General features: G+C 43.3%; 1 protein-coding gene across 1 annotated transcript in view; it reads right to left on the reverse strand.

Annotated features, from left to right (window-relative positions):
- The window catches only part of MPPE1 (metallophosphoesterase 1), a 71,038-nt gene that overhangs the window by 39,397 nt on the left and 12,707 nt on the right, over positions 1-18,934 (reverse strand). The window contains exons 3-4 of the mRNA XM_030212281.1: positions 17,244-17,347; positions 2,924-3,004 (exon numbers count right to left, since the gene is read on the reverse strand). Of these exons, the coding sequence (XP_030068141.1) occupies positions 2,924-3,004; positions 17,244-17,347 (185 nt within the window). The remainder of the gene's footprint in view (positions 1-2,923; positions 3,005-17,243; positions 17,348-18,934) is intronic.

Consider the following 18,934-nt stretch of genomic DNA (forward strand, 5'->3'; position numbering starts at 1 on the left):
TGTTCACTGCCATTATCTTGACTTTCTTTCATCCCAAGCTATTCTTGATACACTTCAATCTGGCTTTTGCCCTCTACATTCAACTGAAACAGCCCTTGCTAAAGTCTACAATAACTTGTTTTTGTCCAGACCCAAAGGTCTCTATTCTATCCTCATCCTTCTTGATCCATCTGTTGCTTTTGACACTATTGATCACCACCTATTCCTTGATATGCTGTGTTCACTTGGATTTCAGGGCTCTGTTCTTTCTTGGTTTTCTTCTTATTTCTCCCATCGCACTTCTATCCCACTATCAGTTGGTGTACCTCAGGACTTTGCCTTGGGACCTATTCTTTTCTCCATCTATACTTCTTCCCTTGATGCTCTGATCTCCACCCATGGTTTTCAGTATCACCTTTATGCTGATGACTCACAGATTTACCTCACCACACCAGAAATTTCAGCAGGAATCCAGACCCAAGTCTCAGCATGTCTGTCTGACTTTGCTGTCTGGATGTCTCATTGCCATCTGAAACTAAACCTGGCCTACACTGAGCTTCTTATTTTTCCCCCTAAATCCATCAATCCTGTTCCCCAATTCTCTCTCTGTGGATAACACTTTCATCCTCCCTGTCTCATCATCTTGTAACCTTGGGGTCATCTTTGACTCCCTCCCTCTCTTTCTCTGCACATATTCAACGGACTGCTAAAACCATTTGTTTCTTGCTCTATAATATCATCATTCTCTATAATATCATTCAAATTTGTCCCTTCCTTTCTGAGCACACTACCAAAACCCTTATCTACACTCTTACCACCTCACGCTTAGACTACTGCAACTTGCTTCTCACAGGTCTCCCACTAAGCCATCTCTCTCCCCTTCAATCTGTTCAAAATTCTGCTGCACGACTTAAATTCCACCAGTGTCGCTATGCTCAAATTAGCCCTGTCCTCATTGGCTCCCTATACATTTACACATACAGTTCAAACTCCTCTTATAACTTACAAATGCATTCACTCTGCAGCTCCTCAATACCTCTCCACTCTTATCTCTCCCTTCACTCCTCCCCGGGAACTCCGTTCATCAGGTAAATCTCTCTGATCTGCACCCTTCTCCTCCATTACCATCTCCAAACTCCATTCCTTTTAACTTAATGCACCATACGCCTGGAATAGACTTCCTGAGTCAGTATGTCAAGCTCCAGCTCTGGTTGTCTCCAAATCTAGGCTAAAAGGTCACCTTTTTGAAGCTGCTTTTAATTCCTAACTCCTTGTTCAGTACCCATGTCTGTTTTATCATTCCCACCTTAAGTATGTCCCTTATCCCTTATTTGTCTTGTCTGTCTGTCTTGATTAGATTGTAAGCTCTGTCAAGCAAGGATTTTCTCTTACATGTTTAGTGTACAGCATTGCGTACATCTAGTAGCGCTATAGAAATAAAAAGTAGTAGTAGTAGTAGAGTAGTTGGCTGAGAACCAGGGATGTGTGGATCAAATCCCACTGCTACTCCTTGTGATCTTGGGCGAGTCACTTAATCCTTCATTGCTTCTGGCAAAAACTCAGATTGTAAGTCCTCTGTGGACAGGGAAATATCTACTGTTCCTGAATGTAACTCTCCTAGATCCTGAGATACTATGGAAAAAGGCTTGAGCTAAACCCCAAATCCCCTCCCTCTGTGATCTGCCAAATAAAAGAAATCACAATAATAATAAGCAATAGCCATAAAGCATACATCACAGACTCTATGGCAAACTCTAGACCAGGGGTGGGTAACCACACTTCTCGAGGGCTACAACCCAGTCAGGTTTTCAAGATTTCTACAATGAATATGCATGAGATTGATTTGCATGTATTGTTTCTATTGTATACAAATAGATCTCATGCATATCCATTGTGGAAATCTTGAGGGCCACAATCCATTCAGGTTTTAGAGGACCATAGTTGTCCACCCTTGCTATAAACAAACCTGTCACTATGCTAAGTGGCTACAATTTCTACTATAAGAATGGTGCTGGAGTGTACTGTCCTGAGCTCTCTCTTTCCTTCATCTTAATGAAACAACATTTTAAATCCAGCTGTCAGTGTAAGGAAATAAAACTAAGGAAGGAACACAAAGAAAAAAATGCATAAAACCCCAAGCCCCTAGAAATCTGCACTTATCTCTTGCTTCCTCCTGCAGCCACAGCAAATCAGCATTTCACTTTAAGTGAATGCTGAGTAAAGAAAATACCAATGTAAAAAAGAATTCTATGTAAGGAGAAGTAATATACTAAACCCGAAATGGCTCTCTGTGTATTATATACAAAAACACACTAATCACTAAACCATAGCTGTTTGTTATTAATTATTCAATGAAAGGAGAAACTTTCACTTAAAAATGAACAGTCTATAAACATGTAAGGTGCCAAACAACTGTTTCGTCAATAAAACCCTTACCCCTCTATTTACTAAGCCATGCTAGCGGCTGTCATACACTAATGCCAAAACAGCCCACTCACTTTGAATGGGCTGTGTCAGTACTGCCGTATGGCAGCTACTAGCACGGCTTAGTAAACAGGGGGATTAGTCTCTTAAGACTTCCTGCTTCATTTGTAAGAAGCCAAACCACACATCATTAAGTTCCTCCAACTTTCTTTTAATAGCTACTATATTAGTGATGTACATCCATAACCTTGTGAAAACGCACATCAAAAAAGCTTCTCAAATATAATTTCTTATTTAATATGCTGAAACATAACATAATAAACTTATCTCAATTTAACCAGCAGAGTATCCATACGTGGCCCGATGAGGTGCCCTATTTCCCTTCCTCAGGGGCCTTCTCTTCAAGTTCATAGTGTCCATCACATTATGAATTGACTTTCAACAGCACTCAAAAACATTTTTTTTCAACAGAAAAGAAAATAAGTGTATACTACAGAAGCTTCAAGCTGATTCTACTCACTTTACGCCTTTCCTGGATATTATCTTTGCAGAGCTGAAGTTAAAAACCTTTTCAAATCGATGTAACTTGTAAAGATTTGTTCTGTTGGAAAAGAAAACAAATACAGATGTGTTGCTCGGTGTGTGGAACATCATCCCCTTCTCTCAAGGTCAGCTAGTCAGCTTAAGACCATACTCAATCGACAGCTAGCCAGTTAAAGATAATCAAATAACCTATTTGGTCATCTTTAACTAGATGTTCAAGAAGAAAACCCAAAGTCTTGGTTTTGAAACATCCAGTTAAAACTAACCAGAAATCTTTAGGACAGGTATGCTATTGATCACACTTAACCAAATAACATGGAGTATCACAGCTATCTGGTTAACTTTTAACCATCCAAAAAAAATTTTTCACACCCAAAAAAATTTTAAGGGACTCCTATCAATCTTAGCAAACCATACGGGATATTCTTTTATAGAGAGGAAAACGCCTCAATCCAGGCATGTACTTCTTGTGTCATATAACTTAGGGAGCACTGCCCGATCATCACTGGCGTAACCCAATCTTTATTGTTTAAGGGTTACTTAGCTTGCTGGTGGAAAATTTTTCTGTGTTCCATTGTTACATTCCTTAACGTTACTTCGACTGGCTCGCTTAACTCTACACAATGTAATCCATAACCAAGTTGTAACAAATTGTATTTCCATCACTTATATCATATTGTAAGCCACACTGAACCCGCATAAAGGTGGGAAAATGTGGGATACAAATGCAATAAGTATCCTCAAATACAGTCCTTCTGACCCGTCCACGGTTTATATGACACAAGGAGTACATGCCTGGATTGAGGCGTTTTCCTCTCTATAAAAGAATATCCCGTATGGTTTGCTAAGATTGATAGGAGTCCCTTAAAATTTTTTGGGGTGTGTAAATTAGGATTGGACTCTCTATAGCTCTATGCATATTTATAGTAGGTGGTTCTAACTTTTAACCATACCATCAGCACGTTCCTCTTTTACGATAATTCTTCCTCTCCCCACAATCTGAGAACTACATTTCATGGGTACAAGCAGAATCATAAAAAGGTTAAGGGTATCCATTCTCCACTTCTCCTAAGACTCAGGCTACTGATTGAGAAAGCTAACAGGAAACAAATATCTGTAAGCTATTGTTCTGAAGCAGAGGTGTTAAGCCCTCTATGATCTTCCCAGATATGCTCTTCAGAATTGCCAGTATACTATTCAGGCCATAACAGAGCTGGCCAATGTGGCGACTAGAGGCAGCATCCGTATATTTGACCACCATGAACAACACCCCCTCTCCACTTTTATCATCTGAGTTAAGTAGAAGACCTGCAAATGTCTCTCATCTCTAATAATGTAAATCAAAACCTGGACCATTTTATTTATACATAAGAGATAAAGAGAAGGAAAATAATTATATGAAATACTTGATATTTAGATTTTATTTTCCAAGCACATCACACTGCTTTTGATTTCAAAGTCAAATGCAAGTACCAGAATGTAAGTTAATTTTCATAAAACAGTAAAATATTTGGGTATTTCTAAGTCAATACATAGAAACATAGAAAATGATGGCAGATAAAGCCATATGACTGCATATAGCCTCCCCTTCTGGTGGTCTATGCTAGCACCAGCCCTATCTCCCATTTCCTCTGTCTTCAGCTGAAGCTGACATATATGTGGCAGTTGCACAGTATTCCAGGATGGCAGACATAAATAGTGGCAGCAGTACCATGGAAATGTGTGGTTGAATCAGAGTGAGGGAGACACATCACCTCTACTTAGCTGAAATAATCTGTTTCTGTTGACCTCACCACACAGTCTTGTTAGAAAACAAATCCCTACCCCCAACAATTGCAGATTCACTGGAGAAAGATCTGTGCTGCATTTAGGGGCACGCTCTCAGGTCCCACAGCCAAAGAGCTATGAAGTAAAACCGCCTGGGGCATTTGCTGTCATCTGATAACAAGACATTTATCCCACAGGGCTGAAGAAATTAGTGTGCATTCTTTACCTTCTGCAAAAATACTGAGATCAAGTTTCAAGTTTAATGAGAACTTACTACCTCACCCATTAGACGAGTATCTGGGTGGCTTACAGACTAATAAAAGAAGGATATAAGATAAAATAGCAAATAAGTCAGAGCAGAAATGTTTGTGTACGTCAAGTACAACCATAAGACTAATTCAAAATCAGTGTGTGAAATAGTAAGTGAACCTCTTGTTTCCTTAGTAGAAGTTGATTATTTAAAATCAAGTGCTTAGATAATTGCATAACAAGTAAACCATTCTGCCTTGCAAAACTGCACATGTCTGTTTGGGCATCCTGTCCTATGTAAAAAGGTCCAAAATGTCTGATCTTCAACATAAAATTTAGAGGAAATTCATCATGTCACAATCAAAAGAAATTTCAGAGGACCTATGAGAAACAGAATACTTGATGCTCCCCTCTCTGGAAAGGATTACAAGACCATTTCTAAACACTTAGAGCTTCAACCATCTTCTCTCAGTCTATGAAAGGGAAAAATTTTAAACTAAATTAACCTTTGTCCAGGAATAGTCATCCTGCCAAGATCAACCCAACAGCAAACCAGAAGATCATCTAAGAAATCAGAAAGAACCCCAGACTAATATCTAAAGATCTGCAAGCCTCTCTCATTGAGGCTGATGCAAGGGTGTCACGTTGAAGAAGAGAAGGTGAGCCCTAATACCCTCACCAAGTGGGGGTGAGAGGCAGCCAATGAGCCCCAGTATCTTTACCTAACCAACCATCATTTCCTGAGGGTTGAGCCCTCAGGTGAAGCTGGTCAGCAGGTCTTATAGGGTCTTCTGGGGGTACGTCAGAAGAAGCAGTGAGAAAGGCTAGCAGTAGGACAGTCAGAGGGGAGCGAAGACAAGCCCAAAAGGAGTTCGGTAACGCAGCAACTCAGGTAACTAGGAACAAAGTCAGGACAGGTAGCAAGACGGGCAGAGTCAGAACCAAGGTCAGGTCAGACAGCAATCCAGGCAAAGTCAGATCCAGGTACGAGTTGAGTCAGATCAGGCAGCAATCCAGAAGAAATCAGCAAAAACTAGCACACAAAATAATAGGACAAACCTGTTGCCAAAGCACTGTTCCACCTGTGAGGACTGAAGATAAAGGAGCTGAGGGCGTCTGACGTCACTCCTCTGCTCTGGGAGTCTGAGACCACGACTCGGAAGCAAGCACCGCCTGGCGCGAAGACCCAAACAGTCAGGGAAAGACATATCATGGGAAGATGTACCACAGGGAAGAGAATTCCACCATAAGGAGGCGCGCCGCCAAAGTAGGGCAACATGACAAAGGGTTTATGCGTCAACCATCAGGAACAAATTGAATGGGAATGTTGTGAGTATATCTAGGAAGAAAACACTATTCTCCAAAAAGAATGCTATCTCCTCAGTTTTGGCAATGAGCATCTGGATGAGCCACAAAACTTCTGAAATAATGTTCTCTGAACAATGAGACAAAAACTGAACTTTGTTTTTTGTGATCAAAACATTGCATCCTGACTCTCAAGCATGATATCATGGTTTGCTGTGGCTCTGCTGTATCAGGGCCTGGAAGAACCATAATTCTTTAGGAGAATGTTAGACCATCCATATGTAAGCTGAAGCTGGACTAAAAGTGGCTCATACATCAAGCCAACAACCCTAAACATTAAAGTTTATATAGGATGGATGGCTAAAGAAAGGATTCATGGTTTGGACTGGCTAAGACAAAGTCCTGACCTAAACCACATTTCAACTTTATTTAATATACTGTAAATAAACATAATACAACAGTCAATAAATACTACTAAAATCAGAAAGGAAAGATTGAAACACAAATGGTGGCTTTGTTTACATAATGTGGGAGGGAATGATAAATATAAATAAATTACTCTGACACATCTGCGAAGAGATCGTGCGAAGTAGACACAGAAAACAAGTATACAGTGCAATCCAAGGGATATTTCAGCCAGAGCCACCATCAAAGTTGCCAGAGATGAATTTGCTGATGGAAAGGCTTGAACAATAAAGTGGGCCTTAAACAAAGTCTTGAACTTTTTACAAGAAAATTCAGATCATATTCCAAATGAAAGAGAATTCCAAAGTGTAGGAGCAACCACTGAAAAGGTAGATGTCCTGGCCAACTGTGAACAGATTTGCAGGTAAGAAGAAGTTACAAATAACTGTTATTGCAAAGAACATAGCGTGTTTGGTGTACACAGGGTGAAGGAGGAAAGGAATAAAAAGATGGAAATTAAAAATCTGTTAAGTCAAAACCAGGATTCTGAAAATTAAATGATAGTGAATGGGTAACCAATGTTCTACTATTAACAAAGGAGTAACAATGTCATATTTCTCAGTTCCATGGATTAATTAGACTCCAGAATTCTGAAACAGTTGAAGCCTCTTAATTGAATACTGTAGTATTCCATGGAATAGAGAATTACAAGTAATCTAACCAGGATATTACAACTGAGTGAATTAGTAAGTAGAGAGAATTGGTGTCAAAGAATGAACAAGCTACTGAGAATCAATGTAAAAAAATGATTTCTTCGCCAAGGAAGAAATATAATCTGTGAAGGTAAAACAATTATCTATAATAATGCCAAGGAATTTCAATCCCATGCATTGTTGGGAGACATGGTAGAGTTGATGTGCCTATCCAAGGAAAGAGCAGAGCAACAGTCTTAGAAGGATTTAGCTCAAGTCCGTTATTGGTAAACTGGTAAGCTGTGACAAAACTTGAAGCAAGCTGTTCATGCAAGGAAGCCCTAAAATTCCTCAAGTGCAATTTGACAGGAAACATTTGGAAGAATTTATTGCTGCTCAAGGACGTATCACCATTTATAAAACTAACAGGCTTATTTTCGAAAGAGAAGGCCGCCCATCTTCCGTCACAAATCGGGAGATGGGAGTCCTTCTTTCAGGGTCGCCCAAATTGGCATAATCGAAAGCCGATTTTGGACGCCCTCAACCGCTTTCCGTCACGGGGATGACCAAAGTTCACGAGGGTGTGTCGGCAGCGTAGCGAAGGCGGGACTGGGGCATGCCTAACACATGGGCGTCCTCGGCTGATAATGGAAAAAAGAAGGGCGTCCCTGACGAGCACTTGGACGACTTTACTTGGTCCATTTTTTCTTGCGACCAAGCCTCAAAAAGGTACCTGAACTGACCAGATGACCACCGGAGGGAATCGGGGATGACCTCCCCTTACTCCTCCAGTGGTCACTAACCCCCTCCCACCCTAAAAAAACGTTAAAAACATTTTTTGCCAGCCTCAAATGTCATACCCAGCTCCATGACAGCAGTATGCAGGTCCCTGGAGCAGTTTTAGTGGGTGCAGTGCACGTCAGTCAGGCGGACCCAGGCCCACCCCCCTGTACCTGTTACACGTGCTGGTAAATGTGAGCCCTTCAAAACCCACCAGAAACCCACTGTACTCACATGTAGGTGCCCCCCTTCACCCCTTAGGGCTATGGTAGTGGTGTACAGTTGTGGGGAGTGGGTTTTGGGGGGGTTGGGGGGCTCAGCACACAAGGTAAGGGAGCTATGCACCTGGAAGCAATTTCTGAAGTCCACTGCAGTGCCCCCTAGGGTGCCCGGTTGGTGTACTGGAATGTGAGGGAGACCAGTGCACTACAAATGCTGGCTCCTCCCACGACCAAATGGCTTGGATTTGGTCGTTTCTGAGATGGGCGTCCTCGGTTTCCATTATCGCCGAAAACCGGGAACGACCATCTCTAAGGACAACCATCTCTAAGGACAACCATCTCTAAGGGCGACCTAAATGTTGAGATTTGGGCGTCCCCGACCGCATTATTGAAACGAAAGATGGCCGCCCATCTTGTTTCGATAATACGGGTTTCCCCGCCCCTTCACGGAGCCGTCCTGCGAGGACAGCCCCAGGAAAACTTGGGCGCTCCGTTCGATTATGCCCCTTTAAGTGTTCATATATTAAATCTTCTGTCGAATAATCAAACAAGATATTCCGTTTGTCCAAGTTATTTCTTCAGTGGGGTCATCTCTTTCTTATCATGGCTTAGATTAGGATCTAATCATATTCACTACAGGGCTCACAAACTTTTTCTCATCACTGCAGTAGATCCCAGATTCTGACTAATCCAGGGCACACCCGCTCCACTAAATTGTCACTTCCATGGCTGATGCACAGGAATTAGGCACACTAGGCAAACCTTAAGCCTTTGGCCCCTCCAGTTAACTTTTAGGCCACTTGTCCCACCTCCTAACAATCATGATCACCTCAATACCACCCTTTCCACAATAATCTAGGTTAAAGGCTATTCAAGAACTGCCTACCCTCCCTGCTGATAAAAGTGTGGAGTTGTGGTTGTCAGGACCTATTGTTTTGCTTTCATTGCAGTTGCTGTCCTAGTCAACTGCTTAGTTCTGTGTAATAATTGGGCTAGTTTTGGTCACTTCCAAGATAATCTATATCGACCACACACCCCTGTGGCCTTTCAGATGCCTTTTTCTGACTGATGAACTGGCACCACTGACTAGGGTTACCATATGTCCGGTTTTACCCAGACATGTCCTCTTTTTGAGGACATGGCAAGACAACTGGGCAGGTTTTCCTAGCGTGCCCATTGATCCAGATTTCCGGACAAATGGGCAGGCTGGCCTAGTAGTGTCCTATCCTAGTCCCCTCCCGTTACCTTACTATACTGCCCTGGTGGTCTAGTGACCTCTTCGGGGCAGGAAAGAGCCCCCTCTTTCCTGTCCGGAGCGCCGCCCTGCATACTGTTGCTTCCTGATGGTCCCGGCGCCGATTCAAAATGGCTGCCAAGAGTTGATGCGACCTCGCGAGATGAAGCCTGTGTCAACTCTCGGCGGCCATTTTGAATTGGCATCGGAACCGTCAGCATTGCAAGCAGCAGTATGCACGGCAGCACTCTAGGAAGGAAAGAGGGGGCTCTTTCCTGCCAGGGCAGTACAGTAAGGTAAGGGGAGGGGAGATAGGACACCCTTAGGAGGGGTGTGACGGGGGAGCGGGGGGGGGGGGTGAAAGGGGTGGGGTGGTATGTGACAGGGGCAGAATGGGGGTGACAGGGGGCGGGGCGTGTGTCCTCTTTCTGGGGGGAGCAAATATGGTAACCCTACCACTGACTGTCCTGCAGCTGCTGGCTGACCTCAGTAGCAGAAATGTGTCTTGGTGGACCCAGTAGTCATTTTCAGATGATCCAGACAATTTTCTTGTAGTTCATTTTACTTCACAAGTTCTTAATAAATTTTTAACCATTACAGAGCAGCAGTTACAACTTTAACCACCTATAGGAGCCATTTCTGTCCTTATCTGCCATCATATACTATTTTATGTTTCAAAGTTTTTATTGATGATGCCACAGATTAATACAGTTCTTTGATTAAATACATAACAGTTTTAACTTTGTCAGTCATATGTACATTAATCCGCGGTCATTATCATCAAATTGATTTACAGTTTTCTTCCCAATTCCCCCCCTCCCCCCCTTAATACTGTCTGTAACCTATTCCTTATATCAAAATAGAGTAATAAACATCAATAAACATTGTCCGCTATCTGCACTTTCCAAAAATAATAACTTGTATTTGCGTTGCTGTTAACCCCTTATCTAATATCTCCCTCCCTTCCATCCCCTTCCCCCCTCCCCCCCTTTATCATGAAATATTCCACCTTCACTTCATGAGCCATTCAGTTGCTTCACCCACTCACCCTTGTGTTACAGTGTTGGTTAAGGTGCTCTGCCTTATATTGTGTTATTGAACTCTATTGCCATTATCCTCTCCCACCTTTATGATCCCCTATGTGGAAAATTTATTTAATATTGCACTTCTCGCTTTATGGGATATACTTTGTATATACTTGGTCCAGATGGAGATAAACTTCTTTCTTTTCTTGGAAGTGCCCTGGGCTTCCCTGGCCTCCCATAACATCAATTCATGAAACCTATTTCTCCAATGCCAGAAGGAGGGCGGCACCTCCTGCATCCAATGTCTAAGTATGCATTTTTTCCCCACGGCATAAGCCCTGCATATCAATTGTTCCAAATTCCTATCCGAAATCCCGTAGGCTGTCCTTCTATTTAAAAGTGCTCCTCTCCAGGATGGGAGTATTTTTTGATCAATGATACTCTCAAGGTATTTATGCACCGCCCTCCAAAATATTTTTACTCTATCGCACCTCCAAAATGCATGCAAAAAGGTATTCCGTCCTCTGTTGCATTTGGAACATTGGGCATCGGGTGTCCACCCCGCTCTCGCTGCTTGTGTTTGTGTCATGTACCCCCTGTGTATTATTCTGTATTGACTCTCCTGCAGCTCCGCCCCCCCCACCTGTTTTGGGATATCTATGATCAGTTTCGTAAAATTTACTCCTTTCAATTCATATCCCAAGTCTTTACTCCAGGCTGCAGTAAGTGCTTCATAATTGCGAGGTGGGCAAAGCGACAGAAGCGCCTTATGTAAACTAGATATGGAAACCTGATCGTATGCATCCCCCTTTAAAAATTCCCTAAGCTTTTGACCCATTTTTGTACCCAGAGCCTCTTGATCTAAGCTATACCAGTAGTGGTGTAATTGTCTATAAGTGTAGTGATCCTTGTTTGTTAGGGATAACCTCTGCTGTAGATCTTGGAATGTATACAACCTTCCATCCGCATTGGTTAAGTGTTCCACTAAAGTGATTCCCATTTCTGCCCAGTTTTTAATGGTCCCTACTTCCATTCCAGGTTGAAAGTCCCCATTCCCTTGAAGAGGTAACTGATCACTGACATTTGGATTATGATTCCAAGCCATCATTAGGATACGCCAGATCTGTCTTAAAGGTTGTAATAAAATACTGTTCTTACATACAGACGGTAAACTAGTTGACTTAGCCTGCAGAAGAAAATTCATATGCCAAGGCCTATACAGTGCCCTCTCCCACCCAATAGGGGTATACTGATTTGTGCCTAGCACCCAGTCTCTGAGATGTCTCAGTAAGCAGGCCTGGTTATATCTTTGAATATTGGGTAATCCCAAGCCTCCTTGTGTCCATTATCATAAAGATATTCTAAACGTAATTTGGACTTCTTCCCATCCCAAAGGAATTTCCTGCAAATCCTATTTAACTTTCGTATATCTCTTCTTAATAAGTGTATTGGTATGGCTTGTAAGATGTAGAGCCATCTAGGGAAGATGAACATTTTAAACATATTAATTCTCCCAGTAAGTGATAGGGGCAGATGGCTCCACCGCTCAAGAGAGTGTCTTGTATCCTGTAGCAGTTTCTCTATATTCAGGTGATACAACTTTGAGGTGTCCATGGACAACTGCACTCCTAAATAACGAAAGGACCCATCTGCCCATCTCAAGGGAACACGGCCTTGCCAACTCTCCTCGCGCTTCTCCCCACCCAGCAATGCTTCTGATTTCTCCAAATTTAACTTAAAACCTGAGAAATCCCCATATTCTACCATACATTCTAATAAAGCTGCCAATGATGTACTTGGATTAGTCAGATGAGCTAATAGGTCGTCTGCAAATGCTGCGATCTTGAACGTTTCTGCGCCCACCGCCACTCCCTTCACATCAGGCGTCCCTTGAATATCTCTGATCAAGGGATCTAATGTTAATACGAATAGCAACGGTGACAGTGGACAGCCTTGTCTAGTTCCCCGATATATCGAGAAAGGGGCAGATAGTATTCCATTAACCCACATTTGGGCCTGTGGAAGATAGTATAACGCCCGTATTGCCTCCTGAAAAAACCCGCTTATTCCATATGCTTCTAACGTCCCAAACAAAAAATCCCACACCACTCTATCAAATGCCTTTTCGGCATCAAAGCTGACTAACACGGATGGTATGGCCTGGTTAGATACTACCTCCAACGTTGTAAGTATTTTCCTGATATTCTTGGTAATACTTCTGCCCTGCACAAAACCCACTTGCGATTCCTCAACAATATCTGGCAATATACGGGCTAATCGGTTGGCTAAGACTTTAGCGTATAATTTGGCCTCATAATTAAGAAGCGAAATCGGCCTATAGGATTCTGGTTTCTTCGTATCGCGTCCCGGCTTCGGTATTACTATAATTTGTGCTAGTCGTAAGGAGGGAGGCATTCGTTGATCCTGCACTATGGTATTAAACATATCTGTGAGTGGTGGTGCCACCTCCTCCCTCAGCATTTTATAGAATTCCCCTCTATATCCATCTGGGCCTGGGGCCTTCCCCAAAGGACCCTGCTGTATTGCCCACGCTACTTCGTCATTTGTTATGGGGGCATTTAACATAGCCAGACCGTCCGGGTCCACTCGGACGTTGTCTTGTCTACTGAAGTATATCTCGCTATCTAACGGGGGTGGATCAGGGGGCGAGTATAAATGCGTGTAATAGTCTACCAGGATTTTATTGATTTGAACATCCGTATTCTCTAATACCCCACTAGGAGAATACAAGGCGTCTATTTTTGAGGGCCCTTGCCTAGATTTTGACAACCTTGCGAGCATCCTACTATTTTTGTTGGCATATTTGTATAGTTGGTATCTGTAATAAGCATAATTTTTTTGGGCCTTTTGATGAATCCCTTCATTTAGGGCCTGCTGCAATTCTAAAAGTTGGGCTTTAAGTTGCAAACTATGATGTCGCCCATATGCTTTCCGCACTCTTGTTACTTCTTTTTCTAATCTAAACAACTCCTTCTCCCGTACCCTTTTTTGATGACTCGTGTATGCTATAATCTCTCCCCGTAGTACGGCTTTAGCTGTATCCCAGTATAAAATTGGGTTGTCCCTATGCTCCTGGTTAGTTTCTTGAAAATACTTATACTTCTGTGTTATGTAGTTTAGAAATGTTCTGTCAGTGTACAGCCGAGTAGGGAATCTCCATTGAAATTGTCCTGGTGCGGGCTCGGGTGGCTCCAGTACTGCAGTTACCATCGCGTGATCAGATATTTTTATGGGACCTATGTCTGTCTCCCGCAGCCTTGTAAATAAATTGCGTGAAAGGAATATGTAGTCAATTCGTGACATGGTGGCATGTGCGCGGGACAAATGGGTAAAATCCCGTTCTAATGGGTGCAGAGTCCGCCACACATCCACCAAGTCTAGGACCTCACTTAACATATTTATACCTCTCGAATCCGACCCCGACCCCCTCTTCTCCCCATGTGATCTATCCAACCTAGGATCAGCCACTGCATTAAAGTCTCCCCCTACTAGCATGGGAATTCCATCAAAGCCTGTTAGGTGTTGCAGGAGTTTTTTGTAAAAAGTTTTATTATACGTGTTGGGGGCATATACATTGCACAACACTACTGTTTGTCGTTCTATTGTTAAGTGTACAAGTACATATCTGCCCTCCGCATCTGCAACAATCTTATGAGTATGGACTTGAATCCCTTTTTTGATTAATATTATAACTCCTGCTTTTTTGGCTTGCGCCGGGGATTCGTAGTAATCTCCAACCCACCACCTACGTAATTTCTCATGTTCTTTCGCGTTCAAATGCGTCTCTTGAAGGAAAGCTATGTCTACTTTTTGTTTGTGTAATGCTTGGAGTATCTTTTGTCTCTTAATCGGCGAGGAGATGCCACCCACGTTCCAGGTCACCATCTTAAGTGCCATTACGTGAACTCATTGTTCAGATTATACACCAAATGGAGACCTGCACGTATTGAGCGATGGGGGCATCCCAGCCAATACCCCCCTCGCTGTCCTTTTAGTATCTCTCTATATCGTGAAGTTCCCAATGTGGCTCTTAACCAACTGTATATCCCCTGTTTCTCCAAACTGCCCATGAAGCTATAGTTCCTCAAAAAATCCTCCCCTAGCCCACCCTTATCCCACCCAACCTCTGTCTTCCCCTACTTCTTTGGGCACCTAAGGTGCTCAACTTCCGTGTCTCCGATCGGGGACCCCTTTTAACATGTATGTATCCAGTCTCCCCCCCTTTTGTATGCAATGGAACTTCAATGACAACATTAACAACATTAACCATTTCAAAGAAATTTAACTCAATTTCAACAGAAGCAAGTATCAACTCTTTGACCACCCTGTTCGCCATTATTCAAGTTTTCCTCTCACCAACAAAGTCTACTTGTCTGTGGAAGGACTCGGTCTGTCTTTCTCCAGCTGATCCACAAACGCTTGAGCTGCCTCCACTGTTTCATAAAACTTCACCACACCATTATGTTGAATGCGTAGTTTCGCTGGGTATAATAGACCAAAACGGATTTGTAGTTTATGCAGTCTTCCACAGACCTGCGAATACTGTTTGCGCAAAAGAGAGACTTTAGTAGAATAGTCTTGAAAGCATAGTATTTTATGACCCTCTAGCTCGAGTGTTGCTCCTTTCCTAAGAGCAGTGAGTAGCGCCATTTTATGTTGGTAGTGGAGCATACGCAGGATAACCACTCTCGGTCGGTCGTTGGGCATCTTCCTGGGTCCTAAACGATGTGCTCGTTCTATTCTTAGGGGTCCAGTTGTATTTTCATTGTGCAACATCTTAGCAAGCCAGGACTCCAGATATTCTCTCAGATCCCCCTCTTTTATTGATTCTGGTATTCCTACCAGTCTGAGGTTATTCCGTCGAGAGCGGTTCTCCAAATCATCCACTTTATCTTCCAAGGCTGCTACTTTTTTAGTAAGTCCTTCTATTGCCGTGGAGGATTCTTGTGCTGATGTTTCCACTTCTCCCAGTCTCTGCTGGACCTCCTGGAAGTCTTTTGTGAATGTAGTGAACCGTTGATCCATGCCATCCAACTTGTCCATTATTTGTTGAAGTTGGTGATTTAGAGTGTCCTCCACCGCTAGCTTAACTTCCGCCACTATTTCCGAAGCCCAGGCGGAACTCACCGATGGTGACGACGGGGAATTTTTCTCCGCCATCTTTGAGCCTCCTCCTTTAGATTTTTCCGGCTCTTTTTTGGACCCTCGGGTCGCCATGCACAATATAATAAATGAGTGCTTTTAAAATTTTACTGTCTTTAAATCCGAATAGCTTCCCAGGCACTCTTTTGTCCTCTATATGGTAGAAAACTAATTCTGCTCCACTATTTCAGCCGCCCTATAAGGGCTGATGTTGTTTTTCACCTCCTACAAGTCTTTCCAAGACTGAAAGTAGAGCTGTTGAGGAAGGGTGTTCCTGTCTCTTTAAATTCCAGGCTGCTCTCTTAATTCTGCTTTATCCTGCTTTCATCGTCTTCTGTTGATCTTACTGCAGTCATTGAAGCAACTGTGCCAGCTATTGTCTCTGGTGAATATGATTTTTAAAGTCTGTGCTACTTACATTGCGCTATGCCCTCTCCTTCCCCCTCTTCCACTGCTGTTTGCATCGGTTCCAGCTCTCTCGCTGTCTATCCTCCCGGTCACAGATCCACCATCCGTTGCCAGCACCCTCTGCCTCGATAAGGACTCACTTTTCCGGCATGTAAAAACGTTGCCCGATCTGTCCCTGTGCTCCGATCCTGTAGCGGTCTGCGTTCGGGTATTCCTCTGGCTTCCGCTTCTCGCCGCGTGGTATGGGGGAAGGGAGACTCGCTATTGCCAGTTCGCGCCGCTGCGGTTTGCCGCTTGTATTGTTTCCCCTCCCAGGGAGTCGGATCGCCTTCTCTTTTCCTCCCTCGTTACCCGTCCTCTAGCTGGACCTTAATGGGGGCTGAAAACAGCTGATTTATTGGAGGTCCCGATCGCGACTTTGCGGAGCTCAATGTGCGGCGGCCATTTTGGCCGGCAGCTCCACCGGAAGTCCATCATATACTATTTTAATAGCAGGTAACAATTTGTGACCATTATTCCCCGGATTCTATATAGGTTGCCCAAAGTTGGGCATGCATCCCAGATCTGCATGTAAACTAATGATCCGTTAATCAATAATTGGTGTTAATTGGCACTCATTTGAGTTTGCGTGCAGATCTGCCCCATTCCCTATTCTATAAAATGTGTGCCTAAATTTCATAGCACACAACTAAAAAGGGTGTGTGACCATGGGAACAGTATAACTGGGTCGGGGCATTCCCATAAATTAGGCGCAATGTTATAAAATACAGTCATTTATACGCTATTAGTTGCATGCCAGCGTTTATACCAGGTTTCAGCAGGCGTAAATGCCACACCGAAAGTTAAGCATGCGTCACCTACATAGGATTAGAGATAGTGTTGGGGAGGAGCCAGCTATCTTTGTACATGTGGGTACCGATGACATAGGAAAATGTGGCATGGAGGTTCTGGAAGCCAAATTTAGCCTCTTAGGTAGAAAGACCAGATACTCCAGGGTAGTGTTTTCACTCATTTGCTTATCTTACATTCAATCCTCTTAAATACTTACTCATAATGAAAGCCAATATCATGATTGCCAACAAGCACCACCAGCTCAATGTGAGCTGGATGCCGGAACATCTTGTGAAACCTCCTAACATCATCCTCCCATGCCTAGAGAAACAGTGGAAACACAGTACAGTTGTATTTAAACAACTTAGCGGCAGAATTTATACATTATAAGAAATAAATGCAATTCATACAATTTATACATTTATACATTACAAGAAATGAATGCAGTGCTCCAGATCTATGTACCTTCCTTAGACAAAAATGTATGTCTTCTCTTTCCTCTAAACATAGCCCCTCTCATTTCTTTTTTATAAAAGCTGAACATATCTCACTGTGGTCATTCTACTGTTTTCAGGTAGTCTGCTACAGTTAATTGTGGTCCTTCTAAAACTCTCCTCCCCTACTATATTTACTTCCCTTCATGAGTGAAATAAAGATTGTAAAGATTTTATTTCAGGCCACTGAATGCAGAAAAAAAGAGAGGTCAGGTCACCATAACAACAGGGCCCTTCTCCTACCTCCAAGATGAAGTCCAATGCCTTTTTTCGGCTCGGTCAGATGAAAGGTGAAAAGAGAGGACTTTAGGAAACAAGATGTAAGAGAGAAGGGGTGGGAATAGAGGAGCCAAAGAGGTAAGTGTGAGATGGTGTGAGGTCTTGTTTTGAAATGATCAGAGAAAAGAATAGGGGCAAGGGGGGGGGGTAGAAGGGGGGGGGTTGGAGGTAAAGGGTTCATGGTGGCAACAAGGGTAGAGAGTATGGGACAAGCTGGGGCAGGATTGAAAGGGAGAGGGAAATATAGGTAAAAGGAGGAGAAAAGAGAAGGATGGGTAGTGGGCAGACTGAGGAATGCCCTGAGAGTGTACAACCAGTGAAGCCCTGAGGCAAGAGGTCTCCAGGAGAGAGATTCTGAGTTCAGAGATCTCCTGGAGGGAGTCTCCAAATGAAGGAATTCTCCCTAATGTGTTAGGTACTGCAGCCCCAGGGAAGCCAGGACTGGCCCTAGCTCAGAGGTTTACATGAGAAGAAGCAGAAGACTGCAAAGGTAAAGGTGTACCTTCATTTTTTGTGAATGTTATTGGGGTTTCTGACCACGGAACTTCTGCCAGGGGAGCTTTAACTGGGGCAGTCCAGGTACCTGGTTTGGAATGGAAGTTACAAGCTGTGCAGAGAGAAGTATTAAAGGCTAAACTGCTGCCCGAAAAGCTGCAACTAAAGCAGTTGGAAATCCTGGAGTGGATCAGCACTCTAGCATATACTGGTGGGGGACCAGTGAGTGTATCTTAAGGATTCAAGAAGTAAGAATCCAAGATGGGCATTTGGGACCAGGAGTGACAGGAAACCTGGTTAGACAAGCAGCAATACCCTGTAAATTCACTGGACTACCGGCCATGTGAGTGGGGTACGGCTAGGACCAGGGAAAGAACAAAAAGAGGGCCATGAAGCAGTCACAAGGGGTGACTGGCAGATAACCTACTGAGGTAGCCAAAAAGGCACCAGGAGGAAGGAAGATGAAGGAATCTCCAAGAGGGAGCAAGTTAAGTGACCTGCCAGAAGTCAAAGGACTTTAGGAGGTTAAGTGCCCTGACAAAGGCAGGAAGCCAGAAGCAGACAAATGGCTGGGGACCAAGGGAAAGTGATGCCTGGGTGAAGGAGTAAGTTGAAACCCAGGCCCAGAAGCCCCAAGAAG

The sequence above is a fragment of the Microcaecilia unicolor genome, chromosome 1 (genome assembly GCF_901765095.1).
Source record: "Microcaecilia unicolor chromosome 1, aMicUni1.1, whole genome shotgun sequence".
NCBI classification, from domain to species: Eukaryota; Metazoa; Chordata; class Amphibia; order Gymnophiona; family Siphonopidae; genus Microcaecilia; species Microcaecilia unicolor.